The following is a 19,879-nucleotide window of genomic DNA, read 5'->3' as shown; positions in this document are numbered from 1 at the left end:
CCTATTTCTTGGAGATGTTTAGCAGGACCTATTCCTGATAGCATTAGAATGTGAGGAGTTTGGAAAGTTCCAGCACTTACAATAATTTCCTTCCTAGCAAAAACATTCATTAACTTCCTTCCGCGAAGTTGTATCCTGACTCCTGTTACACTACCGCTTTTAATTATAAGTCTTGTAACGAGAGCGTTTTTGACTACGTGCAGGTTTGTTCGATTCCTTGCTGGGGATAGATAGGCTGTTGCAGTACTAGATCTCATACCAGAACCAATTGTTCCCTGAGGTTGTGTAAATCCAACATTTTCTCCTGCATTAATATCGGGAATATACTTGAATCCCAATTCCTTTGCTGCATTGACTATGAAGAAATTAACTGTATCGTCACTTTTGAAGCGTTGTACGGAAATTGGTCCGTTTTTAGAATGAAACTCCCCTCCAAAGTCCTTGTTTGCTTCGGACTTTTTAAAATACGGAAGAACATCTTTCCATCCCCATGTTGGATTGCCAAGAGCTTCCCAAGTATTGTAGTCATCTGCGTTTCCTCTGGAGTACTCCATGCCATTTATAGAACCACTGCCTCCTAGCATTTTTCCTCCCACCATGTACCCAGCAAAAATACTGTGTTTGTGAGGTGGAACTCCTTTATATTGCCAGTTGAATGGTGTATTGTAGAGCGTTGTAGTTAATCCTGGTACCTAGAATTTAGGGAAAGACGTCGATAGTTATGAAATTCAGCAAAGAATTTTCACTGCAACTTACAAGTGATTCCATTGGTGGATCTCCACCAGCTTCTAGAAGCAGAATCTCCCAATTCGGGTTCTCACTGAGCCTATTGGCTAGAACCGAGCCAGCTGTACCGGCACCGACGATGATAAAGTCATATTTCTTAAAACCTGATCCAAGAAGATTTTGTTATAAAAAAGTTTTCTTAACACGTTTTGGATTCAATTTATTACCTCTTCTTAAGGCAATTTCTCCATAATCATCCGGCCACAATTCTGATGGTGAAAATGAGCACTGCGACATGTTAAAGAAGTTTAAAAGAAGTGACATGTACTGAGTAACTGCTCCCGTACTGGGGACAGTACAAGTTGAAGAACAAAAATTTTCCATATTCTTCACTTAAAATCTCGGTCTTAAAGGGTTAACTTTTTTTTGAAACATTTAGGTTTTTCTTATTCAAAATTTGAAGAATTTTCTTCAACTTCACACGGTTTGTTCTTCTTGAAACTGATACAAAGTCTTAGCTCGGCTGCGTCTGTATTTCAACTGCGGAAAATTCAGGAAACGCTTCTATTTAAAAATTGGCAATGTTCTTACTCATTGTCCATAAAATAATTTAATTAGGCGTTATATAACTCATTCAGTGCTTTATAGTTTATTTTGATGAATTAAAGTATTTCAGTTTATTAAACAAATCATGGTTACAAAATTATTGAATTATGATCTTGACCATAATAACTCTTTGTTTAAGAATATGGTGATCGCAAGCTAAACCACTAATGCTAAGTTGTTAAACCAAAGTGAAGATTAATGAACCCAAACCAAAATACTTTGCAGCTAAGTATTGTGAACGTCAGGAAATTAGACTTCTCAGGTTACCCTCAAAATTGATTTAAGCACGATTTAGAGATCTGCCGAAACGAATAAACGAATAAACTCCTTTTGATCTCTAATTTTTTCTACAAATATTATTTGTTTTTGGTAAGAAATGCTGAATTGGTTGCACTTGAACTTCCAAAATATTCATTACTTTTGCAATAACTTCAAAGAAAAAATTTAAAAGTAGAACCGAAAAGCCTTGAAGACTAAAAAATGAACGCATCCCGACGTCCTTGAAAGAATGGTGAAGAATTTGCAACAGATCAGATTACTTTTGTAAAGTTCACGATGGTTCGAGCCTTTCACTTACCGCGACCATTTAATTAATCTTAAATTAACATATCTACATAAATCATGATGAAGACACATGCATGGCTCACCAATAAAAACATTTAAAGAATTTTTTTTAATAAAAGTATTTTATTATTTTTAAGCATTAGCCAGGAGAGTTGAGAAGGTCAGGATATGAATCGGATTTAAAGCTTTTAAGAAATATTTGCAAAAAAAATCTCCGAGAAGCTTTTCTAATAAATCTACATCAATTTTCTATAAAAAATCTTATCTATTTGAGAATATTTTTCAACTATTTCCGCTCATTAAATAATTTAATCTCTTTTACTTAATATCAAACAATAAAAAAAATTTTACAAGAAAACAGTGCTAAATAACCCTTAAATGCTTAAATTATAAAACAATTTGATAAGCCACAGTGGGGAAATTGTTTGCAAAAATTGTGCAAAACGAGAATGTTTGAGGTTTGTGCAAAAAGAATGCGGCAACTCAAAAATGAAAGTTAATTTATGAACACGTTGAATTTTTATGTAATTCTCCTGAAGAGAAATAAAAGCATCTAGAAAAAAATAAGAGATACATATAAAAGAGTCTCGATGTTTAAAGAGCAAGGTTTCCCGAGACTGGACTTGTCGGCAAGAAAATAAAAGAAGGATTGCGCGGGTTCTTGCCCAATGCGGATTTTGATTTTGTCGTTGGAATCCCGTTGGCATTTTAAACTTCATCTACAAGAAGTGCCAAAGTTGATCAATTTTCGTTTCGAGATCAACCAGTTTATCTCGCAATTAGCTGATTTACTTGATCTGTTTTTTTTTTCCTCGAACAATCTATTTGTTCGTGTATTATGTAGTTCCGCGGTTTCTTATGTATATATAGCAAATTCTTTTTTTTTGTTCTCCTTCGAATTAAAAATAAAACAAATAAATAAAAGTGAAGCTTTCAAAAAAAATTGTCTGAATAGAGCTGAACAATAAGACTTTTATGCACTTGTAGAGCACCCTAATAAATTGCATAAATAGTAAATTATATTATGTATAATGGTAAAAAGAATTAAAAGAAAAAAACAACAGAATAGTGAAAACAAGGTCGTTCAGGTGGATTTAATAAAAAAATAATTTTACATAAACACTCAGTCTATGTATAAAAACAGCAAGAGCATGATCATAAGTGATTTCGGTCACCTACTAATCAACTCCATACAATCTCTTATACCCATATTTATTTAGCTTTCCTATTCAAAAGACCTCACAGATGTGAATTAAATAAAAGTTCAAAGTGAAAAAAAAAATTGCCTTTGGTGGTGTGCAAATTGGATCAGATTACTTTTGAGAAAAGCAACACCCAAAAGAAACGCGATATAATGGGTGGGTCAATTTCTGCGCGAATTATAGCATTTAGAATAAATTCCAAAAAATTTCATTCTCAGCTTTTAAAACATTATGAATTTTTCATCAACATCTCGGTAAAACCTGAATTTTTTACAGGAAATAAATTTTCTGATGTTCCACTCTATACTCTACCAAACCAATTTCACTTTCATCTGCATGTGACTCAAGAGACACTTGTGGAAATATTTATAGGTGCATTCGTTGAACTTTTTTCTGCTACAAAGAATTGAGCAAAGAATTTTTAATTTTATGGTTTTATTGATTTTTTATTGACTTAAAATTACAGAAAAAATATAAAAATTATTTTATAATCATTGGAAAAAACTTAAATCGTTTTTATACGTTAGAAAAAATGACAATCGTTAGAAAAGTAATGTCAATCTATAGAAAAAATGTCAATTAAAAAAAAACAAAGGGAAATATGTAAAAAATATTGTCAACAAATAGAAAGAAGAAATGTCAAACGTTAGTAAAGAAAATGTCTACTTTTTCTCAATTTTCAATTACGCCTTGCTAATGTAAGTTTCTTAATTAATTTCTTTTTTTTTTGCTCATCAGCTATGGAATTTTGTACGCGTTTTTCTTCAAAAATTTTTTGACTTCTAGTTTTTTCTGTTAAATTTAAAATTTTTTTTGTTAATAATTTTTCCTAAAGAAAATTTTGTAATTTTTCTCCCCCCCCAGAGCCTGATGATGTTAATTAAATTTATTAGCGAAACGTCGCTATTTAGCATAAAATAAGCTTGTATTATTTCTGACTGCGATCCAAAGTTACCTCAAACAAAACACTACACAGTTGTTAAAAAGTTTCCTCAAGTTAGTAAAGAAACGTCAAAGCTAGAAAGAAACGTAAAACGTTAGAAAGGAAGAAGAACTAAAAATTAGGAAGGGAATGTTAAATGTAAGAATATAATCATAAAACATTAGAAAAGAAACGTTAAGCATTGTAATAAACCATCAAATGTCCGAAAAAATGTCAACCGTTATTGAAAGAAATGTCAAACAAATCAAGAGAAATATTGAACTTTGTACAAGAAACATCAAATGTAAAAAAAAATCATTTCAACATTACATTGAAAAGTATTACCTCAACACCAAGAATCTATGAATGAACCTATTTTAATAAAAATTGTCTCTATAAATCTTTCTGTGAGTGTTTTCACTCCATGCGCCTTTTGGTTCAATGATGAAGTGATCATACAATTTAATTATCAGTCTCAATGTGCTCCACATACCGGTTTCTCAAGCCTCTGATCATTTTTTTTGTGAAGCATATAATGCAACTGCATGCGTATACATATTTACATGCTAAATTATATATTACATACATATAAATATACGTTTTGGTGAAACGACAGGAGAAGTTATAATGACAAATATTTGACAAAATGTTATTTATCAATAAAATTTCATATGTGGTAAATTAGAGGTATTTTCTGTACAATCAGTTTCATTTTTCTTTCTGTATTTGCATACAGAGTTTGCCCTTAAAAGTAAAAAAATCTTCGTATTATAGAGCAGTCTCTTTATTTGAATTTATTAGTTATGCAAAATTGCTCCTCCTTACACTATATCATGTAACGTTTATAATAAAAGTAATTTGACAAAACTAAAAGATAGTTGTAAGACTCAACAAAGTCTCATATCGTTTGACTTAATCATTTTCATTTCATATTTCCTTGTCGGTGCAGAAAATGTATAAAATATAATAAAATCACCTCAAGTCTTGCCACAAGCCGATAATCTCTTTTACGATGCAACGTGCTTTCCATCACTTTCTTCCTCTCACACTAAAAAGATGTTAAGAAATAAAACCATTAAATAAAATGAGATTGCAGAGGTTTACGAGTATTTTTTTTATCATGAAACCATTGCATGAAGAATGTATAATGGCTTGTCAAAAGGATGTTTAAATTAACCCCTTGAGGACTGCATCGGTTTGCATTGGGAATGTATTTTTTTATTTTCAGTTTTTCTGTTTTTTTCCTATCGTCCGCAGGCCAAGGATGCTTCTTCGTTCAAGAAAGTCCGCTTAACTGGCCTTACTTTTTTTTTCCTAATTTTTAAAGACATTTAAGAAAGAATAAATGCTCTTCTCGATATTATCAACCAATTAGAGAAAACATGTAAACAAGTTCTTCTCTATTGTTCTTAAAATTTCAACAACGGCTTTTAGCCGCTATAAATTTAAATTTCCCTAACTATCTACCTGCAAAGTTTCTCTGAATTTAGTACAGAAAGACCTTGAATCGACCAAAAATTAAAACATTTTTAAATTTTGTAAATGGAGGCGCCGGGTAGTTAAGGAATTATTATGCAATATTTATAACAAATATTCATAAAAGCTCAATAAATCTTCATGTTCACAAAATATTACGAAAATATTACAAAAAAATTAAAAGAATTTGCAGAAAAAAAGTGATTTTGAAAAATGATTTCATACATTTTAGCGGAAATGTTTTATTTGAATTATATATGCAAGTACCTAACCTACCTATCTTGTGAGTTTGCATAACTTCAGCCTAAATGTTCTTCTTCACTTCATTTGCTCCAATGATTGATTGATTTCTTTTTTTTCCTTTGCACACAAAGTACATATAATTCGTGTTTTAGCGCTTCTCTTCTCCGTAATGTACACATGTAAGTTTTCATCTTCAAGCCGGCGTAAGAAGTCTCTTTCTCTCTCTACACAACCCCCATCGTTCAAACACAAAAAAAGACGGACAACCTAAAAACAACTCTCATTATCACTTTCATAATTCATTTTTTAGCTTTGGATTTTTTTTCCTTATATGCGTACACTCTTCGTGCGATCATATCGTCCAAATCGAATTGCTGCAAAACACATGAAAATGTGCTGCCTAAATGGGAAAATGAAGCTAAATCAGTGATGCACGTAATCATCATACATCGATGCCCCCGTCGGAGGTGTTATTCTTAGATGTAAAGCAATACACAATAGCGATTAAGTCCATGAAAAGAAAAGAAGAAGTCACAAAGTGCGGTAGAAAGTAAAAATGATCGTGAGATGCGTGTGTATAACACGATAAATTGATCACTTCGTAATAAATTTTCTCGGTGTGTTGTGTACTCAATGAAGTAATGAGGAAAAGAAGGAGAAAACATAGCATTTTAAGAATTTATATTAACAATTTAACAATTGGAAATTTTTGGACATGAAACATTGTTTTACACACCTCAAAAATTCCCATAGATCATTTTTTTTTATTTAAGGTTTTTTTTTTCATTATTTCACGTGATCGCGACAAGAGCAGTAAATTTTCCTATATATCCAACATGGATTTTTGCAGCATACATTTCCGGGGTAAAGAAACAACAAAATTTAATCACAAAGTTATTTAAAAGAAATTTAACGAAAGAAAAAATTAGATTCACATGCTAATTCACTTTTTTGTCACACATGCTTTGCCACCAAATTTTCTGTATTTTCACTTTAATTGTGGGACCTGAAATTTCCGAATAAAGAGTGAAAAAAAAGAAACAATTTGGCTACTCCCACGCTATTAATTTCATGAACACTTTCAGCCAATTAAATTTTATTAACCCTTTGAGGACGGCGTGGAAATAATTGAGAATTTATTGAATTAAGATGATTTCAATAAGGATGGAAGCGTAAGATAAAATATTTAAAAAATATATATTTTTCTTAAAATACAAAAAAACGCTAATAATGGGTTCTATTCAGCGGATAGGTAAAATTAACGACTAACTTGGCTTATAACGTTTGACGTTTCTTATCAATTTTTTTTAAACTTTGACATTTATTCTTACGTTTGACGTCTTTTATAATGTTTGAAAATACTATCTGTTCTTAAGGTGCCCTCAAGGGGTGTTTATCTGAATTAAATTATTCGAATCTTCGAAAATATTCAAAAAAATCAAAATATCACCTTTAAGTTTCGAAATTACTTAGATTGAAAAGCAGAAGCCTTAAAAATATTTATTTCAAGCCTTATGGGACTAATTTTAAGCCGATTAGTAAATTCAACATGAAACATGCTAAAATCAAGCCTAAAAAAGACTAAATTCAAGCATAAAAAACTTTTATCAGACCTAAAAAGGCAGAGATTGTGAAACAAAAGTTTAAAAAATATTCAATTAAAGCATAGAAAAGACAAAAAGTAGTAAATTCATGCTGAAAAAATTCTTTGAAGAAAGAATCACTGCTGATAGTAAATTTAACAGAAAAGATCTAAGTTTAAGCCTAAAAGAACTATTTAGTTTTTAACCTTAAAAAGGCAGAGTCTTCTGTCTCTAAAAGCTTAAAAAATATATTTAATTAAAGCCTCAAAAAGCTAAAATTAAGGCTCAAAACGGACTACAATTAAAGCCTAAAAAGTGGTAGCTTCATGCTGAGGAGGGCTAAGTTTTTTTGTCGATTTTTATTCGGTTTCACTAGTCGGCTTTTAACAAGGGATATTTGTGGTAAATTAAAATATTCAGATCTGCGTTAATATTCGAATGATTCGCCATAATAACCAAAATAAACACCTTTGCGCGCCCTTCTATTTATTCTTCCGGTCTGTACATCCGTCTTGACCCACAATAAGCTTGCTTTAGCTGCAATGGATTGGAAGCGATCTTATTCGCGGCCACCCCAAACAAATCTGAATCTGAACATCCGTCTTGTAAAGATCATTCCATTCACCCCAAATGATGAAATAAAATAATTTACATAAAATAAATTTAGCTGGATATGAATTGATTATGAAATCGAAATGTCGCTAATATTGATGAATATGTAGAAATTAAACATGTCAATGTTTTCTTAAAAGTTTTTCTTTTCTTTTGAAGAATTTCTTCTCATTAAAAAAACTCCAAAGTCGTTAAATCATAACCAACTTTATGTGATAAAAAACTATTACACTAATAAGCTATGCTTAATCACCTCATAAATAATGTACCTTACTCTTCACAAAAAGAAGAAGAAAATTAGTTGGAAATATGAGGAAGTTCGGTGAAATTCTTTTAAGATATTTTATCGTTGTTTTTTTTCTTTCTTTTACTAATATGTGAATTTTTTTAATATCAGTTTAGAGTACATTTTGTGTTTTGAGAGGGAGAAAAAGAAAGATCCAAAAAAGTACATTATCTGGAAACAACAGTCAATTTACAATTGAAATTCACTGTAATTTAATCCAATTGAACTTTCTTCTTTCCGGCTTAATGATTGCGTCGAGGTCTTGTGTTTTTTCGGTCATTTTCCCTTTCTTCGTCTTTTATAATTATTCACCTCTTTGTCACCATATCGTCCAACTCCCTTTTGTTGTACAAACATTTTTTTTATGTTGCTTTATGATTCTAAAATAAGATCATTTTCTTTTTTGGGCAGTCACAACAGCGAAGATCATGGCATAGTAGCTGGGATGATTTTGACCGAGACAGAGATCCAGTAAATATAGCTGAATACGATGAATATAGTGTTGAGAGGAATCTCGAAACGAGGGCTGTACGTGAATTTGCGCCAAATGCACATTTTGTACGGAGGAATGACGAAGCCAAAGTGTCACAAGACAAAGAAAATGGTACGAGTGGAGTGAAAGTGAGAGGTAGAAGTCGATTTCAGCCCTCATCACCGAGGTCTGAGACAACCACACCAAAGGTCACAGACACCACGTCGCGTGCGTCGAAGTATACGCGCAATCGGCAAGCTAATGTCCCAAAACGCCCCTCGACGACGACCCAAAGGTCAAGGAATACCCCCGAGAGTCAGTATAGCTGGCGAAAGGATATTATCTATGGGAGAAAAGATGATGAACCGCGAAATCCACCGAGACGCTATGAACCGCGCAACCGAACATCCAACATTAGGACAACAACGGAGGGTAATTCAACGGAACTATCTGATGGGGCTGATGCTTCTTTGAGAACAAATAATAGTCTTGTGACAAAGACTCTCCCGAAGGCGAAGGATTCAAAGGAGAATGTGAGAGAAGAAAGACGAAAGTATCTACCTGTTCAGAGAGAAGGTCGTAGAGGAAGGATAGTTACGACAACGGAATCATCATCAACGCCTTCTGTTAAATTCCTTCCATCAACAACACCCTCACCTGCACGACCAACAACAACCACTGTTGGCCCATCTACAACATCCAGAAGACCTGCAGTAACAACGCTCGAACCAATTGCAAATCAACCAACAACAACCAGGTTACCTACTACAACGAGGTTACCTTCAACAACGAGATTACCTACAACAACTAGGTTACCTTCTACAACAAGACTACCGACGACAACGAGATCAGCACCTACTACAAGGCAATCATTTACAACGAGGTTACCAACGACAACCAGATCACCAACAACAACAAAACAACCACCAGTACCGACTAAACTGCCAATTGCAACAAAATTGTCATTTGCAACTAAGCTACCACCGGTTAGAGCAACAACGACCACAACAACTGAACAGCCTGCAAGTAGATTATCAAGTTTGACTAAGGTTTCTTTGGAAAACCCAAAGGTGAACGCTATAGGTCCGACCCAGAGGACGCAGACTGATGAACCACGTGCCTTGCCACCGTCTCGTGGAACGGCTCAATCATTCATAAAATACCAATCAACCGGTGATCAGACAAATGAAGACGAAGAGGAAAACTATCCGGAACATTTCAAACAATTACTGAGGCAGAAGCAACAGCAGGAGGGTTCGGTTGTGCCATTGGAGAAAGCCCGCAAAGTTGAACCCACAAGGCCGCGATTTATTCCACGTGAGCGACCAACACTGACCACCACGAGCACAACGAGTCCCACCAGCACAGTGGGGTCGAAAGTAAGATTGAGTGCAGGCAGAGACAATGCCAATGTTCCACCTAAACAACCGAATCGTGTGAAATTAGTGGAGAATTTTAATCCGGACGGTGATAATTTGATACCTAACACCTTCCCCACGACAACGACCACACAGGAAGCCCCGAGTTTTGCACCAAAGCGCTCCAAAGTGGTTGTTCAGGAGAGCTATTCACGCATAAGTACGCAGAGTTCGGTTGAGAGGAAGAAGCCACAGAGGACACGTCCTATTGCATCAGATTGGCGAGGAAATACGAGGAAGCCAACATCAACGGAAATACCATTTATACCAACATCCCTGCCAGCAACCACAACCGCTCCATTTGCTGCATCAGGAGATTTTGGCACAACAGCAAAGTCAATTAGCAATTTTAGGAATACCTTCAATCCCTTCCCCAAGGACTTTGATGACTTCGGAACGTACACACATAACTACGGCGGGGGACAGATTACACCGAGTCAGCCACACCAGCAGAATGTGATTCGGGGGAATTATGTAAATCTTCACCTTCCCACAGTGAGTTCACTTTTTAAATTTCAACTTTCATTTGAGAATTCAACTTCATTATAGTTTGCTCTTCGATCGCGTCATCGTGATCTTTCCCATGTAAATTAAACTATTATGGTCTATTTTTTTTTCTTACGTTTATACTTTAATGTCTATTAATCTTTTATTCAACTCTTTTTTATGCACATGTTTCTCTACGTTGAATATTAAATTTTTTATCGCGAAGAAAAAGGTCGTTTGTATTGAAATCTCTGTGTCACTATTTGATGTTTGATTTTAATGGAAGATTGTGGGACATTAAGAGATAATCGCCTTTTGGCCAATATTTATTTTTAAAAAAATGGGGCGAATAGGATTATTTGAACATTTTTGAAAAGATCAGGAAAATTCTTATTTTTTTTCGATTGTATTGAATTATGATAAAATCAATTAATGAATTTGCCTAATAAATGATAATAAAAAGAATAAATGAATATCTATTGCGAATATTGGCGATTTTATAATGAATTAACGGAATATATTATTTAATTTATTTTATAGCTAACCTCCAATACCTATAAAGTACAAAGCTTTCAAAATTCACCGTCATACGAAAGTCGAGGGCGCTGTTCGTCAAATTTATAGCAACTTTTATGGTTTTTAGACACGCAAACACCTTCATTAGTTACACCATTGATACCCACAGAGTTTTCTTTTTTCGGTACTAAGAATTTTCCGTTCTAAACTTAATTTTCTACCGAAAAATCGAATTAGAATTTTCTTAAAGTAAAGTTTGCATCCAAATTGCTATAAAATCTATAAAATTTGTTAAGTTTGAATTCATCACCACATTCAAATTACCCAGCATTTTTAATGATATTCTAGACAGAATTTTACTTTGGAAAGTTGATTCAGTTTTTATAGCATTAAATGTGTCTCAACTAACTTCCTTAAGAATATGTACTAAATTTTTAGACATCAAATTATGAATTGTGAGAACTAAAATGATTTTCTATAAAAACGTTTCCCTAATTAAAAAAAAAAAGGTTTTTAAGTTTCTTTTTAAAAAACATTTTTAAAAATAAGTTTATGCATAAAATTAGCTTAAAAAATCTTGCCTAAATGTGCGCGATTTTTGATTCTTCTTCTTCTCTTCACATTTTTGTAGGTGTCAGAAACGCCAACAGTAACAACCACAACATCATCCCGCTTTAGCTCGCGCTACAGGAACCTCTATCGTGCCCCAGCGAGCTCCTTTGTCTCCCAAAGACACGGTCCATCGGCAGCAATTGGCCATCATCCCGTTTACATTCCCACAATTCCATCCATTCGCACCACCCATTCCACAACACAACAACCGGTACGTTTTAAATATGAGACTGGCTCTAGAAATGCCGCTGTACACTCTCTTTTGAAATATTTACATAAATTGCGACAGCGCGTAATGTTTACCGTGGTCAGGGCGTTTGCAGATGCATCCGCCTCCGATAAGACGCTTTTTGGCAGTGGCGCCCCACAGGCCAAGGTCACTTTTGGTGATCGTAAGACAAAGAAAGCCAAACATTGGTGAAATTTATATTAAAAAATTAATTTCAACAACATAAAAATTCATTACATGTTTTTCTCTCTCTTTTTTTTATCTTTACATTAGATATTAAATAGAAACAAAAACTAGTGGCATCATCATCTTAAATTGGCAAAGCATTTTTTTTTGGCATCAAGAATTATTAATTTTTTTTTCAAAGGAAACATTAGTAATGCTCATTTTTTTTACTCTTAAATTTCGTTTTCATTCTCACACATTTCATTTTTCATTTTTCATTTATTTTCCATCATTTCTCTCTCATCTTTCCCTTATTTTGTCTTTCTCTCTCTGTGTTTTTTTCTTATTCCTATTTACACTCCACACGTATTTTATTAAAGGTTTTTTATCCCACCACCAATTATCACAAATCACGTGTTTGATTTAATGTTTGTTTTATTTTATGTAGTAAAATACAATAATACTGCAACATAGAGGTATAATATGTACTGATATATTTACCTTTTTTAAGTACCTTAATTCACTTAAATACACTTTAGCAAATTAATAGTTTTTTTTAAAGTATGATCGACAAGCAATTTCAGCAATTAAAGCTGAAAAAACTTTCGTACTTCTCAAGTAGCACAAATCTATATTTAATTCTTAAAGAATTTTGTGGAAATTATTAAAGAATGATCGAAGCATCAGAATTTTTGAAACTCAATAAATCCCAAAAGATTCATCCAGGCAATTTTCGAAGAAATATTTGTAACCAAATATTATGAATTCTATCGAAAAATTGCTCCTCTGGTCCTGATCTAAGATTTCTGGAATAGAATAAGTTATGTTTAATAATAGATTTTAATTAATTATAAAAATCTATTAATTGTACCTTGACCTTCATAAAGCTCTACAACAAAGCTTTGGAATAGGGGAGAATAGGGCAATGTGAATTGTTTATTTTAGAATTTTTTGTACTTACAAAATATTCGTTTTCTTAGTTTTTTGTCATAAAAGACATTAGTCAATAGAACTAGTAAATTCAAAGCAAAAAAATACTAATTTCAAGTTTAAAAAATAATAAATTCAAGACTGAAAAATACTATTTTCAAGTCTAAAAGGTAATCCATTGAAGCTGAATAATTTTATCGGTATTTCATCCTAAAAAGGCTCAGATTGTTTTGAAGTTTCAAGGATTTCAAGGATTTCTTGGTCGCAGAATACGAGCCACAATAACGTCACAATTTTGGTTTTTGTCTCTTTGAATTTGTGAAACATTCACGTTAATGTTTCATTAATGAGCTTTGGTATGGTAGATTCTTTTGAAACATTCTCACATCGACAATGAATATGGAATGTAAGCTTAGATATTCAATTTGCCCCCCTCTCCTCTACTTAATTTACTCTTGTACCTGAATTGTTTTTTCTTGCTCTTCTTAAGTTTGATATTTAAAATGTTTTTTCGAAGCTCCACATAAATATTTTCTAATAAATTAAATTAATAATTTTCACATGTTTCTGCTACTTGGGAATTAATGTACGATCAAGCACATTGTTTTTGTTAATATTTTATTGTGTTTTAGTTTATCGTTAGATATTTTGCACAAGTTTTTTTTTTAGTGTAATTGTTGATTAATTTTTGTTTGTTTGTGTGGGAATAGTAAAAGAAAATTCTTTTTGTGTCGTTTTTCTTTTTCTTGCAAAGGTATTTGAGTGGGAATGGTCTATATTGCATCCACCGGTGAGGATCAACGAATTACATAGTCAATCGCCGTGGAGCCTCATTTCCAGTTCCATACCGACTCATCGGTGGACTCTGGGTGGACCATTTAGGGATGGTTTTTATTTTTTATGAGCAAATTCCACTATCCCTGTAGTTTTGTTTCTTGTTTTCCTTATTTGTATATTTAATGGAAAAATTACCCCTTTTTTAATGCTCCTTAAAATGAGGTTTAAAAAAAAAGAAAACAAAATGAGGAGGAAGAACCAAAATCATTATACAAATCATTTCATCATTTGTTACTATTTTATCATCATTTCTTATATATAATTTCATGATGTAGTTAATTGATAATATATATTTTATTTCCATCATTAATTAGCACCATCGTATTCTAACCATTTTATTATTATATATTTTTTATGTATAATCCATAATAATCATGGTCATTTGGAATATGATGTTTTATTTTTTTTTATTCATTGTGCTGTTTTATTGTTGAATATTTAATGCAATTTTCATTGTTGTCTGTGAAAGAATTTTTTTTCTCATAAAGGACATGGTTATTTAATTGAATGCTTTCTTAATACATTTGTAGTTTCATTTGCTTCAAAAAGTCAAGAATCATTCTCTTATTGTGCCAAATATTATTTTTTGATTTTATTTTCTCTTTCTTGCAATCTTGTAGCGATTTTTTTGTGCATTATGAGGTTCTTGGGTTCATTTTATTGCTTAAAATATTTTTAATAAAAAAATCATTTTTTTATGAATCATTTTACATGCAAATTTCATTCATTCATTGGACGAATCCGAGTGAAGTTTCAGCAATACTATGTGTGTAGTTCATGCAATGAATTGCACCGATGTTTGGCTTTTTGAAGTGATGAAGCGATTATTTTTATCTTAAAGTTATATATTTGTTTTTTTATGTTTTTCGTTTTTTTCCCTGTGTGATGTAAAATATTTTTCTTTAAAAAACGTGTGCAGCAAAATTGATAGAGATTACCTTGTTAACCCTTTTGAGACTTTAATACGTGACTACAGTGGGTTTCCCGCACAATGCATTTATAATCCATTAATAAGATGAGGGAATAAATCAATTATAAACGTTTTTAAATATTTAACGTTTCGGTTCCCTTTCGAACTTTCTTCAGGACCAATTTTTAATTGGGTTATCGAAGTTTTTAAATTTCGAGACTATTCTATGTCTTTAGGTTTCTCTCTCAGACATTTTTCAATTGAAATTTTAAAAAGGAGATTGTAAATTCTTCCAGCTTACTTGCTCTGAAACCAAAAATTCAAATTATATCAACTTTTATGAAATTTTTCACAAAATTTCACCGAAAATACAATATTTCAAGTTAGTTCTCTTATTCCGGTCTCCCCTTCTAATTAATTTCTCCGTCCGTTCTTAAATATTCTAAGAACTTAAAATAAAAACTTTAAGTCTATCAATCATTTTTCTGCTATTTGCGGGATTTTTTGTCTAAAAATTTCGAAAAAAAACATGGCGCAGCTCTTCAAAGGACATCTTGGAAGTATTCTTCTTCTTTTTTGGCCAGGAGTCATTTTTGAGAACCACGTAGCGTCTTAAAATTATTCTTTATTTTTATTTTTGTTCATTTTTTCAGCCTTAAGAGGCTAAAATTTAAATACTTTTTTCAATATTATTATAAGATGCATAGCACAATGGATAGAGTACTAGACTCATATCCGAAAAGTTGTTGGTTCAAATGCAGACACTTTCGCTTTCTAGAAAACGCGATTCGTGTTTCAATCAATCTTATAATTAAAAAAAATGCATTTTTATTCTGATCAGTAATGATTCTTCCTTTTATTAGCATCATAAGTGCCCCCTATCTTCCTTTTCATACGGCATAACTGATGAAAAAACTTACCAATTCCTCATAAAGTCATTAACAACACGCTTCGTTTAAATCAATTTTAAAATCATTTATTGGTAATTTTCTGAAAATTCCAAGTAAAAAACCACAAAAAACTGAATTGATGCTCTGTGCGGGTGTCCTGACGTAGTCCTATGTATACCAACCTCATCATGCCTATTCAACATAACACAATGAAGGGTAGCATGAAGAGAGAAACAACCAAATTTTCAGGAAATTGCTGTAGGAGTGCGTGGACCACGCGATGGTAAAATTAGAGAATCATTTGGCAATGATTATGATGCAGAACTTACCGATAGACGTGCTGAAGATGAGAAGGAGCGATTGCCGTACAGTAGTGGCCTGACGCAGAGTCAGATAAATGTTGAGACTTCGAATCATTCGCCATCGGTGACAGTGTCCATCTTTAGTGCCCTCGCGGATATACTCTCCCAGACAACAGAAAGTATTGAAATGTCGTCTAGCTCCACGGATGATGCTGCAATTGGCAATAGAAGCACAAATAGTAATCGTAAGAGTTCAGACAGCGCCACTTCAACTGTTACTTTACCAGTTTCTACTAGCACGACTACAACGACAACTAGCACAACAACCAGCACAACAACCAGCACGACAACTAGCACGACAACCGCTGAACCCACAACAACTGTGGCCAGTGGTACCACAACGGAACAGGTAGTGGATATGCCCAGTACCGTTTCACAACTCCCTGTACATAGCAACGTGGGTGGGTTTGGACAAAATCACAATGAGGATGAAAATGATGTGTCGCGCGATAACAGTGTGCATCTCCTGATGCCTGATGTCTATACAACTCCTTCAAAACTCCTTGAAACATCCTCCATACCGACTACTCCTTCTCCATCCCAAAGCCTCGCTGCGTCCACAACTACTGATCACATTCCTGAAACCACAACTCCCACTGTTCCCGATACTCCTGATGTTGTAGGAGATGATGTCTCAATGGATATCGTCAACTACACTACAATCCCTCCTCTGAGCACAACACTCTTATCCACAATCCAGAGCACAGACACCCCCGCTGAAACTAACACATACTCACTAATTGAAACTAGCACTACTACCACAATGACACCATCGGGAACACAGTCCGTGGAAGAAGATTTCGGTGGCATGACTCAAACGACTGAGAGTAGTGCCGTTGTTGTTGATGATACCACTTTGATCACTCAAGTATATCATACAAGCACAGAGATTCCCGTTGAGACAACCACTCCGGAAGTCTCATCGCGTTTTGGGGAATACAGGCTACCACCGTTGTCAATTGGTAGCTTCCTAGCGTCTCGAAACTTAGAATTAACAAATGTTGATGATACGACAACCACAACCTCCCAAGATAAAGTATCAGTCTCCTCTCAAGCTGAGGTTTCTACAACTCCTATAGTAATGCTATCAACAACCCCTGAAACTACAACAACAACTTTGCAAGATATGACAATTGCAACTCCTCTAGCTAAGCTAACAATCCACGCTGATGCATCAACAACGCCTTTAGTTGAAACAACAGCAACTCCCAAAGTTATGACTTCAACAACCTCTGAAGTTACAACGACAACTCCCAAGGGTATGACATCAACGACTCCCTTATTTGAAACCACAACCCTTCAAGTTAAGGCATCAACAACACTTGATGGTACGACAACATCAACTTTCCAAGATAAAACATCAACAATTCCCGTACTTGATACAACAACAGCATCACAAGTGAAGACATCTACAACCCCTGATGTGACCACAACAACAACTTTTCAAGCTAAACCATCAACAACCCCAGAAGTTGAGGCAACAACAACGCCGACAACAACGGAGATGCCAATTCTTGCTCCTCGACGACGAGACTATGTTGTTTTTGGTATTTTACCAAACAACAGCGTAGTTGCGCGGTATCCGGAGGAAGAAATGATCCGTGAGGACCAAAGCAGTAACTCCCTTGTGGTTTATGGGATCTATCCAAACAACACGGTGGTACGGAAGTATCCAAATGGCACAATTGTACCCGAAGGCACAAGAAATCACGTTGTTTTAACTGATATTGACCCGAAGAGTCTCACAGATCCCAATAGTGATCTCCATCGGCTCTTAAGTGATCCCCACAGTGTCACTACGGTAACTAATTCAAATGGGATTCTTTTTCTCTTTTATCTAATAAAAGGGAACTCACTTAAAGTTTTAAAGAAATACTTTAGAATGGATGCGTGTCGTAAAATTTTCTTTACGCTTCTTGTGATAAAGGTAATGCATAGAAGGATTTTAAATTGAGGTTATGTTCTTTACGCAACTTATAAATCTTTAGAGCTATCAAACTCAGTAAGTTTTCGTCGTTTTCGTGTTAGATCGTCGGATCCGAAGCGATCTAAAATTTCAAAATTATTCTTTTCGGAACGGATGAACAGGTACGAAAATTAACCGACTGCACGTGAGAATTCTTGTCCATCTGTTGAGACCTTAAAGTTTTTTTTATGTTGTTAAGACAAAACACAAAAAAATGAAAAACAAAATTACAAGATGAGACTATTAAGCGTAAAATCTCAATTTCTTATTATTTTTTAGTCAAAACCGTAAAATTAGGTTATGTTCTTCACGTGATAGCAAATTTGAAATTCATTGCTATTAACATTATATTTAAAAAGTTTAAAGTTTAAATAATCCATAAAGAAGTTTTTAATAAATATTTACAAAGAAACGTATAAGTATACAGAAAATTTTACTTCTTGCATTTTAAAACTTACGTGTTTCTTTACAATTTTTTCGTGAGTTACCTTTATGTTTTTTGTACAAATCTATGCAGAAAATCTATACTAACCATCCTGTACTAACAACTCTTAATATTAAGAAAATTATCCAAACTAAAAATCTTCCTTTTCTTATTTTGTAAGAAAATTACCAAATTTTTAACTTTATGCTTTTGTATACCATCTTTGCTTTTAGTGAAGCTTACTGGCGTAACATTGCAGCAGTAGCAACACCCTGTTTTATCTAACATTTTTGTTTTCCTTCCTCAAATTAAACATTTTATTTATTATTTATTTATTTGTTTGCTTTATGCGGTAGAAGCTGGAGAAGTGGTGTGTAGAAGGAACAAGAAAAGAAGAATTTTTGAGAGAAATTTTGCATCCATCCTTTCATTAGAAGAAAATCAGATGATCAATGAGTATTAATAATCAACCATTAAAGTATGCAGATTTCTGTGTAGCTAAACACAAAATGCATTTCAATGTACTTTACTTTTCTTCGGGGAATTTTGTGTTCTATCTACGATATTTACAGAGTTCACCACACATCATCAATCTCCTCCGGCGACTGAATCAATCTGAAGAGGCGCGTGCTAAGACTGATAATATTATCAGTTTAGTACCGTCCAGGGGAGATTTCGGTCAAAATGGCGGGTCAACGGATACAGCGGAACCCAGTAGTACAGCATCCACAACGACATTGGCACAGACGACAACGAGATTTGCAGGAACACAAACTCCAAAGACTTATCTCACTCTGGATATTGATCCAATGGTAAGTTAAAAAAAATCTTTGATTTTATAAAATATTTGCAATTTTTTACACGACGTGTAATAAAATAGTCTGGTAGAAAAAGTTTACCCAGCTGGACCTAAAACATTTTTTTCAACGTTTTCTTTTATATTTTATGAATTTTCTTTCATTCAAAATTTCTACAAAACTGTTAAAAAAAATATAAGCATTAGAAAAATTATTTTCCTAATTTGTATTACGACAGAACCTAGTTAAAATATTTAATTAAAAACAACAATTATTGCTTTATAAATTTTTTTTAATTGAAGAATTTGAAAAAATATATTTTATTAAATTAATAAAAATGCTTTGTTAATAATTTTGTTGTGAAAAATATGAATTGTGATTAAAATGTAAGTGAATTGTGGTCCAGCCGGGTGAATTTTTTCGGCAGCGGCTGTTTTCTTACACGTTGCGTATAATAAGTTTGAGTTTGATACAGACTGGCTAAATTTTCATAGAATTCTGAAACTAAACAGAACAAAATGAGTCTTTTTAGAACATTTATAAATCTTTTTTTGAAAGGCTTGAAAGTATATAAATTACCGACAGAGAATATAATTTAAAGCATGAAAGATTAATATTGTTAATCCTCTTGTAAAAAAAATAAAT

At 33.3% G+C, this 19,879-nt stretch overlaps 3 protein-coding genes across 3 annotated transcripts in view; 1 reads left to right on the top strand and 2 right to left on the bottom strand.

The window, feature by feature from the left end:
• The window catches only part of LOC129795035 (probable asparagine--tRNA ligase, mitochondrial), a 1,173,171-nt gene that overhangs the window by 142,526 nt on the left and 1,010,766 nt on the right, over window positions 1-19,879 (bottom strand). The gene's annotated exons all lie outside the window — the stretch shown is intronic.
• The window catches only part of LOC129794972 (mucin-2-like), an 826,140-nt gene that overhangs the window by 7,468 nt on the left and 798,793 nt on the right, over window positions 1-19,879 (top strand). Inside the window, exons 3-6 of the mRNA XM_055835924.1 lie at window positions 8,632-10,605; window positions 11,744-11,935; window positions 15,935-17,848; window positions 19,010-19,249. Of these exons, the coding sequence (XP_055691899.1) occupies window positions 8,632-10,605; window positions 11,744-11,935; window positions 15,935-17,848; window positions 19,010-19,249 (4,320 nt within the window). The remainder of the gene's footprint in view (window positions 1-8,631; window positions 10,606-11,743; window positions 11,936-15,934; window positions 17,849-19,009; window positions 19,250-19,879) is intronic.
• The window catches only part of LOC129795002 (sodium-dependent nutrient amino acid transporter 1-like), an 899,230-nt gene that overhangs the window by 142,526 nt on the left and 736,825 nt on the right, over window positions 1-19,879 (bottom strand). The window lies entirely within an intron of this gene.

The sequence above is a fragment of the Lutzomyia longipalpis genome, chromosome 4 (assembly GCF_024334085.1).
Source record: "Lutzomyia longipalpis isolate SR_M1_2022 chromosome 4, ASM2433408v1".
NCBI lineage: Eukaryota > Metazoa > Arthropoda > Insecta > Diptera > Psychodidae > Lutzomyia > Lutzomyia longipalpis.
The sequence above is the reverse complement of the archived record's forward strand: the minus strand, read 5'-3'. Positions and strand labels throughout refer to the sequence as shown.